This window comes from Octopus bimaculoides, chromosome 24 (genome assembly GCF_001194135.2).
Source record: "Octopus bimaculoides isolate UCB-OBI-ISO-001 chromosome 24, ASM119413v2, whole genome shotgun sequence".
Classification (NCBI taxonomy): Eukaryota; Metazoa; Mollusca; class Cephalopoda; order Octopoda; family Octopodidae; genus Octopus; species Octopus bimaculoides.
Window position 1 is genome coordinate 2,038,649 of NC_069004.1, and position 17,867 is coordinate 2,056,515.

The 17,867-nt window shown below is 37.4% G+C and overlaps 1 protein-coding gene across 4 annotated transcripts in view; it reads right to left on the minus strand.

The window, feature by feature from the left end:
* LOC106883394 (serine/threonine-protein phosphatase 6 regulatory subunit 3) overlaps positions 1-17,867 on the minus strand; it is a 52,063-nt gene that overhangs the window by 22,221 nt on the left and 11,975 nt on the right. For all 4 annotated transcript variants that reach the window (XM_014934387.2, XM_014934386.2, XM_014934388.2 and 1 more), the window contains exons 3-5: positions 4,586-4,653; positions 2,286-2,365; positions 1,971-2,057 (exon numbers count right to left, since the gene is read on the minus strand). In XM_014934387.2, the coding sequence (XP_014789873.1) occupies positions 1,971-2,057; positions 2,286-2,365; positions 4,586-4,642 (224 nt within the window). In that variant the 5' untranslated portion in view covers positions 4,643-4,653. The remainder of the gene's footprint in view (positions 1-1,970; positions 2,058-2,285; positions 2,366-4,585; positions 4,654-17,867) is intronic.

Below are 17,867 nucleotides of genomic sequence, written 5' to 3' on the forward strand. Positions count from 1 at the left end.
GCTTGTGCGGGTGGCACATAAAAGACACCATTTCGAGCGTGGCCGTTTTCGTGCGGGTGACACGTAAAAGCACCCACTACACTCTCTGAGTGGTTGGCGTTAGGAAGGGCATCCAGCTGTAGAAACTCTGCCAAATCAGACTGGAGCCTGGTGTTGCCATCCGGTTTCACCAGTCCTCAGTCAAATCGTCCAACCCATGCTAGCATGGAAAGCGGACGTTAAACGATGATGATGATGATGATTACATATGGTTCATTTGCTTATAGGAATCACAACCCTGGGTCATCCATGGGGCTGGGCCCTTAATGGATGTGAAACCATTGGTCACTCTATGACCAGACTTATACTCAACTGAATAAGAAATACACTATTGCTCTACGCTTTAGAGTGTGCCTCTTTTTCTGCTATATGATACAAATATATATATATATATATAAAATGAGGTTATATTATACTGGTAGGTAAGAATTCTAAACATTTTAAAGAGTGCAGTATAAATGCAGGCAACCAGAAACGTAATTTGGCAAATGCTATTACTTCATTAAAATACTTCAGATATAAACACTTTAGAGAAAACAAGAAATAAATCAACATGGAGAGAGGGAGGGAGAGAAAGAGAGTGAGTATGTGTGTGTGTGTGTGTGTGTGTGTGTGTATATATATATATATATAGATAGATAGATAGATAGAGAGAGAGAGAGAGAGAGAGAAAGAGAGAGATTTAAATAATTTTACATAATTTATCTATGCTGCTGCTTTTCTCCTCATGGCTTCCACTCTTTCGCTCTGGATGTTGCTCTGTCAATGGCTGTGGTTCGCAAATGGTTCCACATTCCCCATCCACTGGCCTGCTTCTTCTTTAACAGTTCTTTTCCAGATGTTCTTGGGTCTTCGGCCCTTCCCCCTTCCATTCCAGGGGCTCATGTTGTGGCTGTCATACAATTGCTGATGAGATCTTTCCACAAGATGTGCCCAATGTACTGCAACCTCCTTCACCATACTTCACATCTCGTGCCCTCCGTCCTAGCACTTCCCAAGCATGGCCTCCTCGCTCTTTGTATGCTCTTGCCACTGTGTCTTAAGTATCAGCCTCAGACATCTGCACAGGAAGACATCTAGTTCCCTCTCGTCCCCTTTGGTCATTTTCTTTCTTTACCAAATATTCGAACAGTTTCATTTTGAGGCTAAAGCTGATGCTATTGGAACTACAGATGCTCTTAGGACAACTGAACGTGACTTGGGATTTGGCCAATCTGTTTACTAGGCCCATGGTACCAACATTAGAGACAAAGGTTCCTAAATATTCAAACCTGTCCAAACATTCCAATATTTCTCTATTGATCATGAAGCTGTCTGTACTTTTGAGAAATATATTTTTTATATTTTCACTCCAATGTGTTTCTGGAATAAATTTGTTTTTGTTTTCAATATTACTTGTAGATTTGCTGTTACATTTTGAAAATTGAAATAACTGACATTATGCCCAGTACAATTATACTTTTTCGGTATTTGCTATTACACCAACTTTTGAAAATTCTTCCTGTTCAGAATCACTGTAACTGAATGTGAAAGTAGCATTTGCAGGATGTTTTTGTTTTTGGTTTTTACAAGTGGAAAAAAATTATGAAAAAGATACATACATGGAAAAAATATATGAAAAAATTTGGAGAACACAAATTTCACATTATAAAAATGTTGGCTGATGTATAGTAAGTGTCCATCCAGTAAAATCATGGGATATCGTTAAAAGAGTAATAAGACATATCTCAATATTCTCTTTTAAATATAAATAGGTAATTAGGGATGGTATTGTGCAGTAACCTAGAACCATGAGAAGTTTGGGGCATTTGTTGATAGACTGATAATGAGAATTAATTAAGCATATAAAATTAAGTGCTCTGTTCAAATTCATCTGAAATACCTGCAACTGTGGCGTACAAATTCACATCATAACCAAAAGGGGAATTTACCTATAACGCTGTTTCTCTTCAATATCTTCAGATGGTTCTTCAGTAACCATATTGACCATTTCTCTTAAGTTATCCGGACGGATAAGACTAAAATAAGAAGCAACAACCAACACATGAGTAAGTGGACATATAAGGTCATTTAGAAAGAAAGTAAAAGATGATAAATAATGAAGTATTTCGAACAGAAATATCACAGAAATAACATCATTTAAGAGAATAGCAATTTTGTAAACTCTGACACGATACTTTATCACCAGCCGATAGTTCTGTCTCTCTCCTACTTTAAGCACCAAACAGAAAAATAAGAATACTTACAAGTCAATAAGCTTTTTATGTCTGGCTTTACATTCTTGAAGAATATCATCTTCGTCAAGAAGTTCTTGTAAGGTAACATCCTGAAAAACAGATATTAAAAGATTGCAAGAAGACAAAGAAGAATAAAAGTCCTTTGGTTAAATTTTCTTCATCAGAATATTTTTTCAAACATTTTTTCAAACAAGATAATGAAGTTAATGTATCCAGTAATAGAAGTATTCCTACTAAATCAGTTAAATGTTCATTTTAATTTCACTGATGCTTAATACCAAATAATTCACTTTCACTTTGAGATTTTAAAATGTTTTATGATCAGAAAAGTGAAAGAATTTTTTTCATTTGAAATTGAAAATTCTTCCGTTTTCTCAGTTGAATTTAATGTCTCCAACTATCACGCTCTCTCTCTCTCTCTCTCTTCATTTATTGGTTCATGCTCCCATTACCAGCATGACCTCAAACAAAAACACATAACAAATTATGAAATATGATAGTATCATATTTAAGAAATAAGATATTTAGAGGCAGAGTTTCCAATTCAGGCTGTTTGTTGATAATTTAGTCGGTTCATTCATTTAATTTTGTTCTCTCTTTAATGGTTTACGTTGATGTTGTCGTTGCTTTGTACCAAGTCAATCAGAAAATAAAATAGTTTACAATAAACCACACTGAAGATATAGATATATATTATTAGCGATGGAAGCAGTATTAATACCAAAAATTAATCTTTATATCCATCTTAACATGGATGTCTTGTTAGATCACTGAAGACTGCCTTATTAGCCTTGAGACATTCTCTTGTACAGGCACTCGGTGCATAAAAGTACAATCATAGATTGTAGCAGACAAGAAGAATTGTCTGTGATGGGTGCCAGAATTCTCATATCAAGTGATTTCATTCTACTGGAAGTCATCAGTGGGAAGTGTCGTCCAGTCACTGCATACCAGTCAAATCTCACTGCTATAGAGAATATCAGAATCTTTCCAGACACCGATGCCACAAGTAGCAAACTGGTATGATCAACATTTCCATATATTCCTGGCAGTTTCGTTTTTGAGATGCACGTATGGCTTTATGGCTAAGAAGCTTGCTTTCCAACCCTATGCTTTCTGGTTCAATCCCACTGTGCAGCACATTGGATAAGGGCCTTTTAATTGAGCCCCTTGTTGACCCAAGTCCTGTAATTGGATCAGGTAGGCGGAAACTGAAAGAAGCCTGTCGTATGTACATGTGTATGAGTAACTGTGTGAGTGTATGTTTGTGTCTCCTTGTTTTGACATCTTATGATAGTTGTAAATAAGTGTCACTGTCATACAAGCAGTGTCATTCAATTCCAACATTCTGTGAAAACATGTCTAGCCATGGGGAAATATTACCTTGCTTGGAATTGTGTGAGAGTTGGTGACAGGGAGGGTGGTTGGACGTAGAAAATCTGCCTTAATTAAGGCCATCTGACGCAAGCAAGCAGGGAAAATCAGGCGGTGAAACAGTGCTGCTGATGATATATCCATAGGTGCAGCATTAAGTCTGCACCGACACAACAGTGTGAAGCTAGGTCTGTTGCACTAACACTTGCAAAAAGTGGTTTCACAACTGAATGCTTTGCCTGTGAGACTTTACTGGTCACAGACAGATGCCTAGAGAGCACTGAATTTCATTTGGGTGTACAACAAAATGGCATAAGAAAGATTTGAAACATGTCTAGTAGAGCATAACTGCGAGTTGAATAGGATTTAGATCTTTATATAAATATTTTCTGAATGCATTATTGTAAATATTTACATGTTAAAATCACTACCTTGTTACCTTTTTCTCTTTCTTTTTATTTCTTAGTCACTGGACTGCAGCCATGCTGGAGCACTGGCTTAAAGGGTTTGCTTGAATAAACACTCCCAAATACATATTTAAAAAGAAAGTTTGTTTTTTTTTAATAAGCCTGGTCTTTTTCCAAACTGCCAAGTTACAGGGGTGTAAATAAACCAACACTTGTTGCCAAGTGATGATGAAGCTATAAACACACACACACACACACACTGACAGGCTTCCTCACAGTTTACATGTAGCAAATTCACTCACAAGGTATTGGCCAGCCAGAGGCTATAGTAAAAGACATTTTGCAGTGGGACTGAATCGAAAAACCACAAAGTTGCAAAGCAAGTTTCTTCACAACCCAGCCGTACCTGCACCTACCGAAGGACGGAAACATCAAGGAATGAGAAAATACTCCCAATCAGAAGTTAGAGACAAAGAATAATTTGGGCCCAGATCAAATGTGACGTAATGAATGTAAATAGGGACCTACCTCTTTTTCAAGTAAAGAGTCAATGTGAGTTGAGGCAAGATTGAACTTCCAAAACATGTCTCACGTATCTGAAAACATCAAACAGAAAATAAGTGGGTGGTGTTAAGTGAGCTTAACAATACTATTTTACATGGGTCATGATACACAATTAAATATAAGATATATATTGGTTGTCTCTTGGTTTACACAGGACTCGATTTGCATAGTTTCATTTTAACAGTGTTTACAATTTGGTTGATTTTTTTCTAATAACTCAATGCATATAATTTAGAAATACAAATCTGTTTATTTGTCATTTCGGTCAGGTCACACTTGAGCGCAACTGGTAACATGTAACCCAGTACAACCTGTCATATGGTCGGTTCGTCGGCGACGAAACTGGCAACCCCCATCAAGCTTGCTTGGTGAGGAGAATGATTGTTGGACATCCTGTGGGATGAAAAATATGACCCGTTAAAGGGCAGAAGAACTACTGTGTAGTCAACAGCCAATTCAACAAGTACCTTGCCACGGTGAAGTGCCTGTGTGCTTCATTGACCCGGAGAGCTATGCTGGAGGGAGAGAAATCTTTAGGCAGGTCTTACCAAGCCAGACAGGTCGAAGGGTAGGAGACAGACAAAACCTCAACAATAATAAGTGTCAGCAGTAGGATGTGGATTTAGTTATCGGCAGGACCTAACCGATCAGATTCCTGGCTTTGAACCAGAAGGATGTCATGCAGAGGATCTTGAATACAAGACAATGGATGAGATTTTCTCTCTAAGGTGGAGACTCACGTAAGGTCCATTTTTGGAAACAGTAACAATCAGCTATACATGAAAGCCTCCTTTCCTCTCCCTATGATAGGACAGGAACAAGTGTCTTGCTGAAGAACACAGAGAGAGAGAGAGAGAGAGACAGAGAGACAGAGAGAGAGAGAGAGAGAGAGAGAGAGAGAGAGAGAGAGAGAGAGAGAGAGAGAGAGAGCAGTTTGAAAGAAACTACCTCATCTGTGAGTCAGACCAGACAATGAACTGGTGAACCATTCTACACCAGGAGAAAACCAGAATTTATCATACTGCTGCTGACACTGAAAGTTGATCTAAATCCTAATTTCTATCAATAACCTCAATCTGTTATCTGGTTCATTATCAAGAAAAAGAAAAAAAAAATCTTCAGCATAACAAAACAATGTTTGAGAAATGCAATTTCTTTATCAGTTCAGAATTGCCTATATATGGTATCTGGCACTGATGAGAAGCTAACTACTTTGAAATACATGTAGCCACCAGCCTGACAGGTGGGCAGGAAAAGCTCTGAACTGACCATGAATTTTTTTTTTTTTTGCCTCCAGTAAGAATATTTCTTCATAAACAAACTCTATTGATAAAACTTTTTATGGGTTCCAATAGCTCTCAGACATTAGAACTGGTTTCAAGTTTATTTTCTTCTCGGTCACTGCTTAGCACATCTACTCGGCAGGAGTTTATTAAGGTTTATAAATTTATATAATAAAATAAGAGAAAATTTATAAAACATACAATTTCCAAGGATCTCACGTTCATCTTGTTTACCTCAAATTTACCAAACTAACACAAATGTAATAGGAAGAAATTGTCAAGGCTGAATTTAATTATAACAGAACACAAATATCAAAGGACAGAAATAATCAGCGAGATTTGATAATCTTGTTTGCTTTACTTTATGACTCAAAGAGTACAGAAACTATTGACCTTTTTTATCTTACGTTTCACTCATTAGGAAATAGGATTATCTCCTTTTATTCATCATTAGCTATGAACAAAAAAAAAAAAGTAGGCATGGCTGTGTGGTTATGAAGTTTTGGTTTGCAATCATGTGATTCCAGGTTCACTTCTACTACATGGCACTTTCGGGAAGTGTCTCATACAACAGCCTGAGTAGACCAATGTCTTGTGAGTGAAGTTGGTAGAAGGAAACTGTGTGGAAGCCTATCATATCGTGTGTGCGTGCATGTGTGTGTTTCTGTCTGTTTGTCCCCCATATCTCACTTGACAACTGGTGTTGGTTTGTTTATAGCCCCATAACTGAGCAGCTTGGCAACAGAGACCAATAGGCTAAGTACCAGACTTTGAAAGAAAATAAATAAGTACTGGGGGGTTGATTTATTTGACTAAACTCTTCAAGGTGACACTTCAGCACGGCTGCAGTCCAATGACTGCAGCAAGTAAAAGATAAAAAGATAAATATGGCTAACAAAATAATAACAAAAAAAACAAAAACAACAACTCTAAAACCAAAATAATATAAGATATTATGAACACCAATTTTGAGAGACAAAAGAGCAATTGGCACAACGAATGGAATCCAGACACACATATATAATAACTACTGCCTGCTAGTTGACATTACACCAAACAGAGTGTCTGTGATTCCCTCCTCCCAAATTACGCACTATACAAATGCTTTTCTTGGCTCATTTGCGGTTGCCGAATTTTCCTGTGGAGATAAAATATCAAAGAAAAAAGAAGAAAAAAAAAGGAAAGGAAAAGAAACATAACGAGAACACTAACCAATTCGAGAAGACGAGTGGCAGGCATAATAGAGGCGAATCAAATTATGAGGAAGCGCAAATTAGTATGTCATCAGGAAAGGAGATCTGTTGGTAAAAATTAAGCCTCTAACTTCTTTAACCCTCTATCTTTTATCTCTTCTGTTTGCTTTAGTCATTGGATGGCAGCCTTGATGGGGTGCTGCCTTGAAAGCTTCTAGTTGAACAGATCAACCCCCAGTGTATACTTTTCTATTAGTCTCCTTTCTCAAACCCACACTGGTTTGTCAAGTGGTGGTGGTGGTGGGACAAGCAATGGCCACCACATTCATAGCCTCTCCAATTATCTTAATTCCCATCCCATCTGACATTACATTCTCGTAACACATTTCTTTCATAATCCTTTCTCAACCTCACCCTAAATTTCAGATCTCCCTCTCTCACAAATCAATCACAGCTAACGCCATTCATAGATAGACTCCACAACACACTCAAATAATCTATGCTTGGCATACATTCACGCTACATGCTGTACGTTAAATTTTCCAATTGCAAGCAGATTATTACCACCACCACCACCATCCCCATCACCACACATCACTTTACTTCTGAAACTGTTCTCAATCAAATTCAAAAGCTGGGCTAAAAATCAGTTTATTTGTTAAGATTACTTGATGTATGCTTGTACATATTAAAATGAACTCAGATAAGCATGTAAGCATGATATAAAAATGAAAAAAAAAAAAAAAAGGATTGATGTGAAATTACAAACCATCACTTATCTCAAAAGAAAAAAAACAAACATACAAAAGAACTAGAACTAAAACAAGATAAGAGTTCAATGCCTAAACAATGACATCTATAGAGTAGACTCAGCCATATATCAGAGAGGTCAACTGCCAAGACTTCTCTACCCCCACCCTGTTCCCTTTGTGTTGCTGCATGCAGACAATCAGCCAGGCTCTGCTTTTTGACGTTTGTCAGTTCACATACATCTTGCTTTCTTTACCTCTACAATTCCTGTCAGGATGGTCTTGGGCAGTGGCTCGAGGTGCAATGTGTGTCCAAAATAGGAGAGCTTTGTAGACTTAATTCTCAACAAAAGGTGTCCTTGGACTTTTTGCTTTTCTAACACTTCAGTATTTGCTACCCTGTCTTCCCAGCTTCTTCTGTCCAATCTACAAAAGATCCACACCTCAAAGGCCTTCCATCTTCTCCACTGCCGTGTGCATAGTCCAAGCTTAAAATAATAAAATCCTCAATTTGATAAACAGGACAGAAATAAGGGGAGGAAAATCCAGATGTAAAACAATGTTTTATCATCGTCGTCGTCGTCATTGCTTTAACATTCCCTTATCCAGGTTTGCATGGGTTAGGGGGGAATTTGTTGAGGCAGGTTTTCTACAGCTGGAGGCTCATCCTGTTGCTAAACTTCATCTGTTTCTAAGCAAAGTAATATTTCCCCACAGCCAGACATATTTTTCACAGGAAGACTGGAAATGAACAAAACTGCTTGTCTGATTGTGATGCTCATTTACAACAATCATATGATGTCAAGACCAGAGGACACAGACACGGACATGGATGGACAGGGACACACACACACAAACAAGCTTCTTCCCCTTTTCATCTACCAAATCTACTCACAAGGCTTTAGTCATCCCAGGGATATAGCAGAAGACATTTGCCCAAGGTGCCACACAGTTGGGGCACCACCTTGAAGGACTTTAGTTGACCAAGTCAACCCTAGTACTTATCCTATTGGTCTCATACCAAACTGCTAAGTTATAGGATGTATACAAACCAACACTGGTTAAAGAATGTTGGAGGACAAACACACACACACACACAAAATGGGGTTTTTTTTTCACTTTCCAACAACCAAATCCATTCACAAGTGGTGGTTGTGGTTGTGGTGGCTATAAGAGAAGACATTGTCCAAGGTACCACAAAGTGGGACTGAAAACCTGAAACCATGTGGCTGGGAAGTAGTCTTCTTACCACAAGGTCACGCCTGTAACTATTCTCTATAAATAGAGAATGAAAAGAAAGACCCGACAAAAGCTTCATAATTTAACCTGTAAGACTGTGTGGTCAGTATCTAATAGTTTTTTTTGTGACTAAAATAGTTCAGATGGCCTTATTTTCCGTTTGAAGCTATTTTAAAAATAAACTTTCCCAAAATAGAAAATTAGGTGAAGAATAGTTCTCAAAACAACTTGCAGATCACAATTGTAAAAGAAAGCAGGTTTCTTTTTTTTTTTTTTTTTTTTTCTTTCCAAGAAATAACACACTGATACATGAACACAAATCAGTATGATTATTATTATTATTATTATTAAACCTCAACACCTTATGTCTGTCTTTGTGTTGTCCCCCTCATCCTTCACCCCAATGGCAAATAAAAGAAATCATCATCATCATCATCAGTAGTAGTGGTTGTAGCCAAACACTTGTTTAGGTTTATTTCTCTTTCCCCCCAAATCGAAGAGGTATAGGGGTAGAGATATATGAAGCTACTACTACTACTACTACTACTACCAATCACAGAATCAGATATTTGTGTTATTATTAAGAGGCATTATTAATCCACTTGTTTTAATCTGTCTAGCTGGAAAAACACACAAAGCTGATATTTTATCAATTGCTGGAGCTAACAGCAATTCATACCAAATAAGTACATTATCCAATAAAATATCTTTCCCTTAGCCAAAGGGGGCTGATAGAGGCTCCACTCACTCAAGTACACATTTATGCCTAACTCCACCCCATCCCACCCCTTTTTTTTTTAATAGAAAGCCGGTTGCTTCAAGAGAAGTTCTAACTCAAAACATTTAAGTACCATTTCATAGAAAACAACACAGCATATACTAAAAAGAAAACGAATATAATGGTCTCAAGTTCATATTTCATGGCATATTTGAGCAGTAATCCATGCAATTTATTCACATCATGTTGTTGTTGGTTATCTAAGTCTAACATAATGAAACTGGAACTGATTATGAATCGTTTACAGACCATCTCGTTTAGGTGCAGACGTGCTATCTGATAAGAACATACCAAACAAGAGTGAGTGTATTAGTTACACTACAACCATGTTCTATTATTCTGTTAGTTGTCTTAGCTGTTTGGTCTGAGGTCATAAGGGACACCACCCTGAAAGGCTTACTCCAGGGGTCTCCAAAGTGGTTGATATCAACCCCCTGGGACTATTCAAGGGGTCAATAAATGGGTTGAGTATTCCATGAATGGGTCGATGGTCTAAAAAGTTTGGGGACCCCTGGTTTACTCAGTCATTTTCAAGACACAGGAATGGCTGTGTGGTTTCAGAAGCTAGCTTCCCAACCATGTTGTCTCGGCCCTACTGTGCAGCACCTGTGTTATAACAGAAGCGTCTTCTATTATAGCACCAGGTCGACCAATGCCTTGCGAGTCGGAGTTGGTAAATGAAAACCGAAAGAAGCCTGTTGCACATGTGCATGTGCATGTGCAGGCATGGCTGCTATCATAAAAAAGTTTACTTCCCAACTGGTACTTATTTTGTCGCTTTTGCTGAACTGCTAAGTTACAGGGACATAACCAAACCAATACTGATCGTCAAGTGGCGGTGGGGGACATACATATATACCTGATACACACATATACGATGAGCTTATATGCAGTTTCTGTCCACAGGGCATTGGTCAACCTGGACCTATAATAGAAGACAATTACCCAAGGTGCCATGCAATCGAATTGAACCCGAAACCATGCAGTTGCAAAAAGGCTTCTTAACTGCCCAGTCATAAAGAGAATAAAAATATTATTTACTAATTAAACTTTGTTTTTTAAATCAGACCTGATTCTTGAGACTATGGAACTATCAAATTTTTAAATACGTCAACACTTTATGGTCAACTGAAACCTTTATTACTTTAGCTCTTGGTCTTCATGTTGAGTATTCTCCTTAAGCATGTGAAGTGGCAACTGTCCATTGTGTTTTCTTCCATTTTTGTCACTTCCTAGTTTTTACATCCGTAGAGTAATACTGGTTGGACCAATGTCTTGAACAGCTTCGGTTTTGTGTTTTGTGGCCCATAAACTTTGCTTCTTCATACCTTTGTCTGATTGTAGAATGCTTAAGGAGAATACTCGACATCAAGTGGCTGCAAAGAATCTGAAATGACACAACCGAGATGACAACAAGCATCAACAGGATCAGTGACAAAGATTCAGATGCTGGAAATGGATCAGAAACGTCCTCAGGCAAGATCAAGAAAGCGATTCTATGGTGGCACTAAAGTGGCAGCCTGAGGGGAAAAGAGCATCGAGGCACCGTAAAACCACACGGTGAAGGATCATTGACAAGGAAAGGAGATGAGAAGAGTGAAGGAATTGGAATGAGACCAAATGAATAGCGGAAAACAGAGCTGGTTGGAAAGATTATGTTGCAGCGTTATGTGCCTCATGGCATGGAGAGAACCAACTCACTTAGCTCATAACAGTATCAAGTTGTAGTTTCTGTAATGCTAGCTTACAATCTAACAGTCATTTTCTCAAGAGTAGATTTTCCATTGCACCAAATAATGTACCCTCCTGAAGCTTCTGCCAACTTTTTATTAGTTATCCTGAAACGTGTACATCCTTGTCTCTGATGGGGGGGTTGGGTTCCAAAAATACATCATAAGAAATGAATCATCTCCACATATTTAGTAAATGGAATGAATGGTAGATTCATTCGACACCAAACTTGCCACCCATAGCAGCAAAACTTCTATCACATATTTTTCTTGATCATCTCAACATTTTCTTGTGAAGAATTCACTCATCTGCATCATTTTTGATGATCAGGAGCCTTAGAATTTTCCTGTTCCCTGATCCCAATGTTGATGGGTACAAGAAGATAAACCTGTATAAAAAGAAATACACGGCTTCACAGCACAGTAAACACAAGAGATATAATCAATGCGTTCTGGTTAACCAAGCACTATGGGTGCTCAGTGAGGCACATTTCTGCAGAATAAGCAGAATCTTTGACCGATCATTGACCCATGTTACCACAGACCAATCTGTGATCAGGGTAACATGGATCACAACTGAGTATTCCATGTTATCCCAATTCAGAGATGAATGAATCAGTAATAAACTAGGCTACATGTAGTAGTAATTGTTGTTAAGACACGTCTACCTTGATCAAAGAAATTACAATCCTGTCTACATTATCCAATGTACCTTTCCATCCCTATTTGAAGGGTCATAGGTGCAGGCACAGCCTTTAGGCACTGACGCAGCTGTGTGGTTAAGAAGCTTGCTTCCCAACCATAGAGTTTTAGGTTCAGTTCCACTGAGCAGCACTTTTGGAAAATATCTTCTACTATAACCTTGGGCCAACTAAAGCCTTGTTAGTGAATTTGAGTACAATTTTATTTTATTTTTAATTAAAATAAAAGATAAGCACCACAACTCTTAGACATGATATAACAGGAATTAAAGAGTTGAAACAAGTGTGAATCCATTTTGGCTGAGTCTGACCATGTGACAAGAGTGATGGGATAATTTTAATCCACTGACAGATAACCACTATGGATGTCCTTGTAGGGCACATGATCTTCACGAGAAAACATCTTCACCAGGCTTTGTCTCTCGAAAACAGCTCAGCAGCAGCAGTCGGTTGACACAAATAAATAAATTAACAAATATCCCACCTGTAGTTCAAATTCATTTCTTCTCTGCCCCCCTTGTTATCAGTAACCAGTGAAATCCAGTTGCTTTCTCTTCATCCTGGCAAGATATGATTGCTTTGAGATTTTTTTTTTTTTTCACAGAAAATGTATTTTTTGAAATTTATGTAAAATTTATGTGAAATCCATAGCATGAAATTTATTATTTTAAAATAAATGACATGAATGCCAATGTAGAACAAAACAAATTATATAACACCAAGTTCTAGTGTCAACTTTCATCAAAACCTAGAATGTATAAATCCTATTTGTATGCCATGTTCCATACTAAAATAGTTCCCTCATCTGCACACATCATCCAATCTCTTTCATATCAACCATTTTCTCATTATTGTGTAAATTTGAAATGATTATCAAACTAGATCATACCCTGTGCTTTCCTAATCTATAGCTACAGACTGTCTGCAATTTCATTATATATATAAATATATATATAGTAAAGCTTATTTGCCAACAGAATGTGGTGGTCCTATAAAGGACGATGTTACTGTTGTTTAAGCCCCAGGAAAACATCTTTTCCAGCTTCCTGTCAACACAGTCTGTGTCCGTATAGCTTGCGAGGGAGGTCATCACTCCCATCTCCAGCCTTACGTGATACTCACAGACCATGGTTTTTGGGTGGTTACCCGTCCTCCGTGTGAGATAATCATATATATATAGAGAGAGATAGCGATAGAGAGAGCAAAATCATTATTACTTTAACAGCCTATATTTCAAATATTGAACTTGTATTTTATATCTATCTTGATTAGGCAGTAATCTCATCGTTGGTTATTAGTAAACAATAAATAGCTCAGATCCTATCCCCGTATCAACATATTGTTAGTTATCTGAGCAGCACTTGCCTTGGTGTACCTAGGTGTTGAGAATAAACACAATAGTATCTAAGATAGACTGTTGTCCAATCAAAACAGAGATTTTTTTTTTCCTATCATTTAACACCACAAACCAGTTAGTCACCAACTTTGTGAATGCATTTTAAAACATTTAATCACTAAAAATACAAAATAAAAGGTTGGTAAACCGAAAGGTTATAAATCTCAGAACTTACTCCGGGATAGACAAACAATCGTCTTTGGACCCTATTGTCAATGAAACTTGCGGAGTAACTTGTCACAATAATAATAATAATAATAATAATAATAATACATGCTTCATCAGATCTACTTAATTGCTTAACAGCACAATGAGCTACTACTGCTGCTCTCATTAACAAGTTTATCAACACTGACTGCAAGCATTATGCTGGCTTGCCACCGAACAACCACTCCTCAGAATAACATTTCTCATTACAACATTCAGCTTAACAATTTATTAGTGTTTATGCTATAATAAATTTGCGTAACTAGTTCTCACTTGTGTTAATTGCTACAATGGCAAGAGAGCCCGGACCTAATACGGATTCAATTTGGAGATACAAATGTCCCCAAACCATATTAAGATTTAAATTAGGCAACCACTCATGGCCCCGCCTAAAATCATAGGGGTTTTTCTCCACCCCACCACACCCCTCTAAATCTTCGTGGATCAAGTTGCATGCTGTGGTGACTAGGGTGACCTATTTACAACACAAAGAATATTATTAGGGGAATGTTGCTAGAGTAATATATACCTCCCTTTACTCACAGGTAAAAAGAAGCTTCTATTGCATAAATTGACAGATTGCAAAACCAATACCCCCCACCTTTACTAGGTTACAACAGTTTAGTGAATATACACACGATGTACATACGCAGATACTGTAACAGATAGTGAGAGCTGCATAAATGGACGGCAATTTCTATAGACATACCTAATTGTCATGGAAACTAATGTAACAAACCCTAAACACTCCCCATTTACAAATACAGACAGAAACTTGTCTACACATTCCATAACAGACAAGAGACTTGTCTATACAGCACATAACAGGTTTGAGACCTGTATACACACCCCACAGCAGAGAAAACCCTGCAGTGTTTTTAGTAAAGATCCTTTTGTTGCAAGTATTCTGACTAGGCGTCTACTTTGGTGATGACTGTCAATGCACTGCTTCCAACTGAAGGTTGCCTGGTGAAATGCTACTGTTTACCAGAGGGTACAGGAAGAAAATGTTTTCCAGCAGAAACTTGCTGCCAGGTGGAGTAAACACCGATACCTGTAGCTGATTCTTTGGGAACCTGCCCTATTAACTGGCACAGAATTCTATATCCATGACTGCCTCAGCAATAACTGGTTTTGAGAAACCCACTTACAACCACTGATTTAAAATTGGATTACTTAAAAGGGATCAAAATAATGGTGACAGCTTTCCTCTTTTTCTGAAGCAATTCAAAACAATGAAGTCAAATTGTCAACATCATTTTAACATCCACTATCCAAGCTTGCATGGGTGGGACAGAATGTCGAGGAGGATTTTCTATGGCTGGACGCCCTTCCTGTTGCTCATCCTCATCTGTTTGCAACTAAGGTAAATATTTCTCCCATGACCTGATATGTTTTCACAGAAGATTGGAAACAAAAGGCACCTAATGCAGATATTGTCATCAGAATGCAAGTAACTGAAACAAACAGTGCCGGACATTGATCTAATGCTCTTATAGTTCTGCCAATCCAACCACTATAATTTCATACATTTTAATCACCTCCAGAAGGATGATAGGCAAAGATAAACAGAGCAGGATTTGAACTCAGATTACAGAGTACAAACAAATATCACAAGACATTCTATCTGACACTAACAAATCTCATACCTTCTGGTATCCAACAATTACAAACAGCACAAACATTTGTAGGATCTCGTTACAATAACTATTTAGCCACACCTTTTTAATTTTACCTGCACATGGAGCTACATAAGAAAGCTGAGACACTGTGAAAGAACAAGTCATATAGCTGGAAATGACGTGAAAACTTGAAGCATGAAAATATTGGAACCATTCCAGCAATATCCTGTATCACACTATCATCATTGTTTTTTATGTCCATTTTCCCAAGCTGGCATGGGTTAGACCCGTTCCAACAACTTGTAACTGGCAGGACTTCCTGAATGACAAGCCTAATGAAAAATTATCATGAACTGTTTTAGTGTTTTAATAACACACCTTGTCTGATGATGAGCCATATCTCATGTGGCCCACTTCTCAAAAAAAGTTGCTTGTGTTTAGGCTAGACAAAACTTATGAAGATAGATCTACAACTAGATGTGCTTTTTATCATAAACCTCCATTTGTTTTACAAGTCAGGCATTTTCAATCAACTACTCCTTACACATTCACTTAAGTATAAGACATTTATTTATTTACTATAGAATTTAAACATCACTTTCCAACCTGTACCCCAACCCTTATTTTTTTTTTGCATAAGCAGTGTAATACATGAAAACCTGTTAAATCGACATTCTTTGGTCCAGGGAACAAAACTACAATCTTACAATCATGAGTCCAGTACTCTAACCACTAAGCCATGTGCCTCCACTAATTAACATTTATAAATTACTTTTATAATTATTAAGGAGACAAGCTGGAAGAACTGAGCTTTAGTAGAAAATGCTTGCCCAAAGTGCCATACAACAGGGCTGAACCTGAAACCATGTGGTTGCAAAAGAAAGCTTCTTAACCACACGGCCACTGATGACAGAAACAAAAAGAAAAAAAAGTTCTAAGTTTCCTATAAATAAATGGAAACTAGTTTTGTAACACAAAAGAAATCAGGTACCACTAATTGAAATGAAACCATAGTCTCTTCTTTTGAACTATTAACGATGGCAACAATATGACCAACAACAACAACAGTATGTTAATCAGGTGCTAATTTGAAAGCTTATCTTGACAAGCTATTCTGGTTTCTTTACACATCAAGTAAGGCAAAGAAAACACACCGAGAAACCAGATTGAAAAGGTCAACGTAGAAATAACAGTGGTCTACTTCTGAAAAGAAGGGGAGGAAGGGGAGATGTCTCTCTGAACATTCCGGATATTATAAAACTGAATGTCATTGTTGTGAATCATTGAACAAAAGTCGATTTAACAGTCCAATGAGCAACACAGGAATTAATAGAACAACACTATCATACTTAGAAAAAACTTGATACTTGAAAGCGACATAGCTTCAGTCGAATTTTGTTTAGCTGAAGACGAGAAAATGTATCTTCCAAGAAAGTCATTTGTTTCACTATGAAATGACCAAGACCTCTATAAGGAATCTGTCTGCTGCAGAAAATGGTTCTGCATTTTTTTAAGACAAAGAAATGGCATTAATGGAAAAGATTAATCTGCCATATCATTGTTGTTGTTTAACTTTTTTATCTTTTATGTGTTCCAGTCATTAGACTGCGGCCATGCTGGAGCACTGCCTCAACCTTTTAGATGAACAAATGAATCAACCTTAGTACTTCTTTATTAAACCTGATACTTATTCTGTTGGTCTTTTTGCTGAACCAACCACACCCAGTCCAAATATTCTATTTATTTTATGTTCAAACTAGCTGAGTCTGGCTTCTCATACCTGCTCTACAATGTCATTCCATAAATAAATTAATCCCATCATCGAAATCTTGAAGCTACAAAATAATGTATGATTTATTTAAAACAATATGAATACATAAACATTACATTCAACAGAGTAAGCTGAATGCTAAAGGGTCGGCACATTTTGGCTGAGTATCCTACAGACACATGTACCTTTAATGTATTTCTCAGACCAAATCAGCAAGACATCAATATTACAAGGCCAGGGCTTTATCTAACTCTTTGGCATTCAAATTACTCTGTCAAACGCAATACTTATTTATTCACATCGCTTTGAATTAATCATGCATTATCTCGTAGCTTTGAGAGTTTGATGATGTGAATTGTTTATTTTTAGAATGACATTGTGGCTGTGAAGGGTTAGATCGTGACAGTTTGAACAATAAAACAAGTAGAATATTTGGGCTGGGTATGTCCAGTGTAAATGCTAAAAGGTTAATTTACAGGTAAAATCCAAAGAAAAAGGTAAGAGATAGAAGAATCAATCCTATTACTGGACCAATATTCTATTTTTCAAGACAAAGATGACCTTGGCAAGATCAGAA